This window comes from Dromiciops gliroides, chromosome 1 (genome assembly GCF_019393635.1).
Source record: "Dromiciops gliroides isolate mDroGli1 chromosome 1, mDroGli1.pri, whole genome shotgun sequence".
In the NCBI taxonomy this organism is placed as follows: Eukaryota; Metazoa; Chordata; class Mammalia; order Microbiotheria; family Microbiotheriidae; genus Dromiciops; species Dromiciops gliroides.
This window is the reverse complement of record NC_057861.1, coordinates 587,751,712-587,758,811: the sequence shown is the minus strand read 5'-3', so window position 1 is coordinate 587,758,811 and position 7,100 is coordinate 587,751,712. Positions and strand designations below refer to the sequence as shown.

At 50.3% G+C, this 7,100-nt stretch overlaps 1 protein-coding gene across 1 annotated transcript; it reads right to left on the bottom strand.

Annotated features, from left to right (window-relative positions):
- Positions 1-1,904: 1,904 nt before the first annotated feature.
- Positions 1,905-4,246, bottom strand: SOCS1 (suppressor of cytokine signaling 1). The gene is made up of 2 exons (XM_043976689.1): positions 4,128-4,246; positions 1,905-3,045 (listed from the first exon to the last, which is right to left on the bottom strand). Exon 2 carries the CDS (start codon positions 2,965-2,967, stop codon positions 2,293-2,295), a length of 675 nt encoding a protein of 224 aa, XP_043832624.1. The 5' UTR covers positions 2,968-3,045; positions 4,128-4,246; the 3' UTR covers positions 1,905-2,292.
- Positions 4,247-7,100: the final 2,854 nt, after the last annotated feature.

The following is a 7,100-nucleotide window of genomic DNA, read 5'->3' as shown; positions in this document are numbered from 1 at the left end:
TCCATTGCCAGCTGCCCCCCCCTTAAATTTAGATTCAGTTCAACTGTTCTCACCTTAACCATTTTACAGCCTACAATTCCCATTACCTGCCCCTCATATATACCCGATCTTCTCATCTCACTTTTTATTCCTGTAAATTGACGTCAGCCCTGCTGAATCATGAAGCTGAGGTTTTTAAGCAAAAAAAAAATCTGTTAGGGCAGAGAAGCCACATGGGCCCCTTGCCTCTTCCTCCTCTTCAATGATGGTATTTTTAATGGTGTGCACAAGATTTCAGTTTTGGCAGCACATTAAAGAAAACAGCTGGTCACATGTTGGGTTTTTGCTGGGCCTTTTTTTATACACACACACAGCAATTTCTAAATATTCGTTCTGTAAAATAATGCCCTTAAAGCGATTTTCCTTACCCTTAAAAATCCCAATTTTCCCCCTTCCAAAATGGGCATTAATACATAATTAGATCCCCATTGCATGGCCCTCACTCCGGTCTCCTTCAGGAAACCTTTGGGTCCATCCAATAGGCTTCTCACTTGGGGACTAAGAAGGAATAATCAGCTTGCTGAAGAAAGTTTACTAATCATTTCCCTCCTCAAGAGCACCTCCCCCCATCCTTCTTATTCCCCAGGATAATAACCCTGGGACATTGGGGAGAAAATTGGAAAGAAACAAACCAACCAAATAGGTCAGACTCCCAAGAGAAGCCCTCTAGAGGAGATGTCAGCTCTTTCCCTACCACTCCCCCACTTATTAAAATGGGTCAACTTGAGAAAGCTTTAAGAGATCCTAAATCTCCTCTGGCCACTTTTAACCTTTGAGCCTGGAACCTATTTAATCCAAAAGCATGCCACAGCAACTCTTGCTCTCCAGCCCTAAAGTTAATTTCATGTAGCACTTTACAGTTTGAAAGGTATTATTAAATATTAGGACACTACATTATAAACATGTCGAAGGCTCCAGAGGGCTGTTTTAACTTTCAAAAATGAAGTGAAATGAAGCACAAAGACTGCTTAACCCCAAACCCTAAAATGACTCAATTAACAGCTCTCTGTAGTGCTGAGCTTGCTGGTTCCCAGCATCAGCCATTCATCAGATTCTGATTTCCTGGATCATTGCAGCCCCCCACAACCTAGACCTCAGACATATATAGGCTCTCTCCAGTTTTTCCCTACCAGAAGCTGCTGTTGCTACAGGCAGCAGGTATCGAGTGATCATTTCCAAACCTCAATCCCTTCCCTTGGTTCCTCTGCAGTGTTTTAAAAGTTACTCTGAACCAAAATATTAAGAGTTGAGGATGAACAGAGGAAGCTAGACTCTGGCCTTGTCCCCATGCCAGAATGATGTAAAAACCACCCTACTCTTACCCAAAGCTTTAACACAACATGGGATCTTTGAAACCAGTCAGCAGGATTTGTTCACCTGACAGTTGAGGTGGCTTAGAGAACTGTCAAGGACTACCCTAGTTAATTCAATCATTTTAAGTTAGCTGTCAAAATCTCTAGTTACTCTAGTACTTTCAGGCTTGGCTTGGTACTTCAGTTCAGAGAAGGCAGTAATTAGATCAGATCCTAGGATTCCGATTAGAGTCCACAGTGCCCTTCAGTTGGTTCTTCTCAAAGACTTTGGGGTCTTTAAGACATTTGGGGAAACAACCCTCATGGACAGATGGCCATTACTAGTCTTAAAGATTCCTATAAAGGGATGCCCCCTCTTTGTACTATCATGGATCCCTTCCTTTCCCATCCCAGAAGCACCCTCAGGATGATTCAAAACTCTCTGAAGGCAGACCAACCCCAGGGTAATGAACACATCAGAAATTTTTCTCTTTTTTTGTTTAAAAAAAACTTTTATAATAAAGTTTATTACATTATTTTCTTTTAAAAATATAAAATAATAAGTTTCTGCACAGCAGAAAAATTCTGCCAGAGACCCCCTGGTTTGTGCAAAGATATTTGATGTCTGTAAACATTAGGAGGGAAGGGAGGTAAGTGTACGGGTCCCTGTCCCAAATACATTAAAGATAATAGAAAAATAAATGTTGCCTCTTAGGCAGGAGGGAAGAAGCACCCAGGGAGTGGGACAGCTCCACCCAAGGACATTCCTTCCTGGGGAGGGGGCTTTGCTTTCTTCCTTTTCTATGGGTCTTCCACGATACTCACCAAACCACATACAAAATCAGTATCAACTCCCTCTTACTTCCATTCCCCCTACCCAAGAGAAAAACAAAACCAATACCAACCCCTCCCCCCCAAAAAAAAACCATAGTTAATGCTGCCACCATGTTCTTCCAGATTTTCATATCTGGAAAGGAAAAGACTTTAGGTAGTCCTTAAGGACAGGATTTAGAGGAATCTTGCCCAAGTTGTCCCTTCCAAAGGTGGCCACAATGCTCTTTCTACACAGCTCCTGCAGGGGCCGTACCCTTAGTTGTCGCAGGGGGGTCACCAACATTTTTCGGGGAGAGTTCAGGTAATGTTCCAGCAGCTTAAAGAGGCAGTCGAAGGTCTCCCGGCTGCCATCCAGGTTGAATCGACCAGCCTGGAAGTTGACCCGGATGCTGGTGGGCCCTGAAGCCATCTTAACACTGATGGCAAAAAAACAGTTTTTTTGCCGGCTATCCCGGACCAGGAAGGTCCCCACCGGCTCACCCTTGAGTTTCTCATGGGCCACGTTCACACTCAGAGGGCCCCAATAGAAGCCACAGGCGTCCAACAGGGCGCTGGCTCGGGTGATGCTGAAGTAGTCCGCCTGGGAGCGGAAGGTTCGGAAGTGAGTGTCCCCCTGTCCCTGGGTCGCCGCCGCCAGGGCCACCGCACCATGTTGAGGGGCCAGGCCGTGCTGGGGTCTGGGCTGTGAGCTGGGATGTTCCCGGCCAGCCCGGTGGGACGAAGGAGATGGAGAAGGGTTGAGTCTTCTTCTTGTGTCTGCTGAAACTGCATTGTCGGCTGCCACCTTACTGTGTGCTACCATTCTACAGACTGGGCCAGCCTGTGGGGTCGCCCATAGCGTCCGGCGGCGGGCTTGGGCTCCACTCCAGCAGCAGCTACTCTGAAATCCCAGACAGAGGGGCAGAGAGAGACAAGGAAAGAAAGAGAGAGAGGCAGAGTGAGTGGGGAACATTTCTCTGAGAGCAAACAGTCAGGCGGGGCTGCGCAGACAGGGTGCCAAGCAGAGAGTCTGCCCTCGGTTGGGGTTATCACCCTAGGAGGCTTCTGCTCTCCTGCTCCAGGGGTGGCAAAGGATGAGGATGCCAAATGCTCGTCTAAGCTGGAGATGAGCCTTCAGGGCAAGCCTGATGTTTCTCTGCAGGATGGGTTAAGTAGAGGGGATGGGGGGGGGAGGGCTGCTGTGTACAGTACAAACATCTATATCTTTAGATTACGGCAAGTGTCCAGGAGCCTAAGAGATGCCCTCTCTCTGGCTCCCACCCCTCTATTCCCTGGACACAAGCTCAGGCCTTTCTCTCATCGCTCGTCGTCTCCCCCTGCTGGCTAATAAGACGTAAGACAGCTTGTTCTGGGACAGTTCTTGAAAATCAGCGGGGGAAAATTCCCAATTTTCGCCCAGCTAGCTAGCTGCCTTTAAGGGTGGGCAGGCCAGACGGGGGAGATGGCCCCAGATAGCAGGGTTCTTTCGGTCGGCCTGCAGAATGCTGCACAGGGACCATAGAGGCCAGGAGCTAAAGAATGATGCGCGCTGGCTGCCATCGCCTCCCCCCTCCCACTCCCAAACCCGCAACCCGGACTCTGAGGACCAGGGGACCAGGAGGGAGCAGGCATGGCTCACAACTCGAGACCCTATTCCGGAGGCTGGAATGCGGGCAGGCCAAGAACCGAGTCTCGGTAGCCCAGGCTCTCCTGCTCCCTCTCGGTGATGATGATGTTGGCAGCGAGGCGGGGGAAGGTATTCAGCCATCCCTGTGCCTGGCTCCCGCTTTCCCTTCGCTCCCGATCCCCTCCCTTCGGTGGGGCCTCTGTGCCCTCGGCTATCTCGGTCCCGGGCTGGGGATCCCGCTCCTAACTGCCCCGCACGGGGCGCATGGCAGGAGGAGAGCACGGAGTCCCCAGGATCCAAGACCTCCCTCCCTCCCCAGCCGCCAGCGACTCCCGGCGCCCCTAGTCCCAGCTCACCTGGTTCCCAGGCGGGTGGGCGCGGCTCGGCGCCGCGGGCGGGGCGGCGGGGGAGCTCCGGGGCCGCTCAGGCGCATAGTCCGGGGCTGGGAGCCAGTGCAGCTGCTGTAGCCGCAGCTCCCGTCTACTCCGCGCACAGCGCAGGGCGCAATCTATTTAAATCTCCGAGGTTTTGTGGCCCCGGCCAGGGCCGGGGTGGGTGGGGGCCGGCGAGGGGGAGGGACTGCGAGGGAGGCGGGGTCCCAAGCTCCTCCTCTCTGGCTTTCGGTTTCTATTCTAGAGGTGAGGAAGCGACGCCCAGCTCCGGCCCCCCTCCAGCCCGGGCTCAGCTCCAGCTCCAGTCCAGCTCCCGGCGCCTACTCCTTTCTCCCTGTTGTTCGATACTGGCTATATTGCCGGACATCCTTAACGCCCTCCGGCTCCCATCTCATCCCCACCCCCTTCCTGGGCCCGCTCGCCTACCCCTTCCCCCATTCCCTAACCCCCAGCCCCTCTCCAACTCCAGTTAGTGTGCTGCACGATCACTTCGCGCCTTTCACCACCGGAACCCCGCTCCCTCGGCCCGGTTCCTCCTGCTCGTAGCTTTGGCTTCCCAGGAAGCTGATGCTTTTGACCACAGGGTTCAGAGGAATTCCTCTGGCTGGGGTAGAGCCTTAACCAAACAGCACATCTGTTAGTTCTTCGGAAAATGGGTGTGGCGAGGGGTGGGGGCCGGCCTTGGCTACATCCCCAGAGCCGATTCGGAGTCCTCACCCGCCCCGCTTCAGCTCCACACCCAGCTTCAGCCCGGGACAGCCAAAGGCTCCAGGGACCCCCCGACTCGGGACTGGGCACTGCAGCCTCAGCGGATGCTATTGTTAGACTGCGGGGGGAAGCTTTTCTGCAGTAGGATTACCCGAGGGCTGGAATAACATGCGTGTTTCTCCCTCCCCTAGTACAGTTTAATTCATCAAACATTTATTTATTGAACGCCTACTATGTGCAAGGTCCCACGTTAGGAAGAAAGGGAGATAGAGAAGGAAAACTGGTTCTGACACGCTGGAATTCACTGGCCTCTATAGATCGTATTCGTGCTCTCCAGCACTATAGAAACGTGAACTATTGATTACCATTAAAGCTATTATTGTTGTTGCTTGGAGAGGCTAGAAGACGGTCAAGGTACCTCCCCCTCTGTCCCTGCTCCTCTCCAATCTGAGCGGTTCCCGCTTGTCCGCTCCTCACTCCATTCCCCTTTCTGAAATAAGGTGATGAGTCCCAAGGTTTGGGGGGCAGTACAGTGGAATGGAAAGAACATCAGACTTGGGGGAGGAGGGGGTCGGGAAGAGGGACAAGAAGACGTGGATTCAGGGGACTGCCTGTGAGATCTAAGGCAAGGCGCCTCACTTTTCTGGCCTTCAGAGCCTGCATCTCTAATATGGAGATAAAACACTTCTGCAGTTGAGGGCTGTTGGGAGAATCGAATGTGATACAGCATATGAAAGGCTTTTGCAAACTGGAACGCTGTACAAATGCGTAATAGTATTAATGAGTCCACGACCCTGGCCCTTGCTTAATACCAAGTAAGTCCTCTTTCCGTGCTTCTACTGGATACCTCTCTTTCCTCATCTGTAAAATTCTGGCTTTTAACTAGATGATTTCTAAGGTCTCTGACAACTTACGAGCCTGCAGTCCTAACAACCTGAACCTAGTCTACAGCCACACACCCTTCCTTTCCAGGTCTCCCCTGCAAACTGCTTCCCCAACGTATTCTCTAATACACACACACACACACACACACACACACACGCACATATATACATATATACATACACATATATAATATATTGTAATACACACACACACACACACACACACACATATATATATAAAATTTCCCAGTTTTGGTCTTGTGATTATGCAATATTCGTGATCACGTTTTCAAAAAGGAGTGACCTTGTTTTCTGAACTCAAAATTGGACCATTATAAGTTAATTTTTTTAAAAATTGTGAATGGGCCAAAATGTTGGAAATTAGGACAGTCTCAGAAAACACCAGATGTATGTTACTGATGGAATCCCTAAGGTTTAAGTTGGGGGTGGGGAATGGTGAGAACAATGATTTTCTTCAATTTACTTACTGGAAAGTCTGCACAGACCAACTCCCCACCCCCTATCTTCCAACCAGGAAGAAGGGGGAGGGGAGGAATTCTTTTAGCTAATCAGAAATGTGAGAAGGTTGGTTTAGTCTTGGTGCTTTTGATATGGGGGGAAATGGGGTACGGGTGAGGGTAGGAGTTGGGGTTCTTGGGAATTCCTCTTTAAAGAATTACACCCTCTTGCACACAAAAAGTAGTTAGAATAAGGTGGTAGTTTATTTAGGAGCAAGGAAAGGAAAGGGTGGGGGGAGGGAAACCATGAAAGAAATCCTTGGACTTTTCATGGGGAGATTGGCATAAAACACATGGCTCAGAGGTACCAAATCTCCTCCAACAGGAGACTGGAAGGTACTTTTATAGAGAACTGATGGGGGTGGATCATCTGCCCGTGAAAAGTTCCTTTAGTGAGAGAGGACCATCCCCCACTGGTGGTAGCTGGGGGAATTGGGTGAGGAGTGGAGGACCATCCCCCACTGGTAGTGACTAGAGGAATTGGGTGAGGGGTGGCTACAGATCCCTCTTCAGAACACAAAGGCCGCAGCCATACCCAAATTTATCTCCCCAGGATAAGGGAGACCAGAATGAAGGGTAGGAATCCGAAGCTAGCTCAGTCCTATTTGGTTCAGCTTATCTCTCTAGGCGTTATCTGTCCTCTGGTTTAGTTTCTCAAGGAGAAGGTTCCTTGATGTGCCCCAGAGAAATTCTGGGGTGCTCTGTGCCCCATGACACTTTGATCAAAAACCATCTTGGATAAGGAGATCGAGTGGTAAAGGGGGAAAGTACCAGCTCTGTAGTCAGTGGACCTGGGTTCAAATTTTTAAAAAATTAACCTCTTAGGG

Excerpts from the sequence above, each read along its gene's own strand:
- SOCS1 (XM_043976689.1), bottom strand. The coding sequence starts at position 2,967 with ATGGTAGCACACAGTAAGGTGGCAGCCGACAATGCAGTTTCAGCAGAC.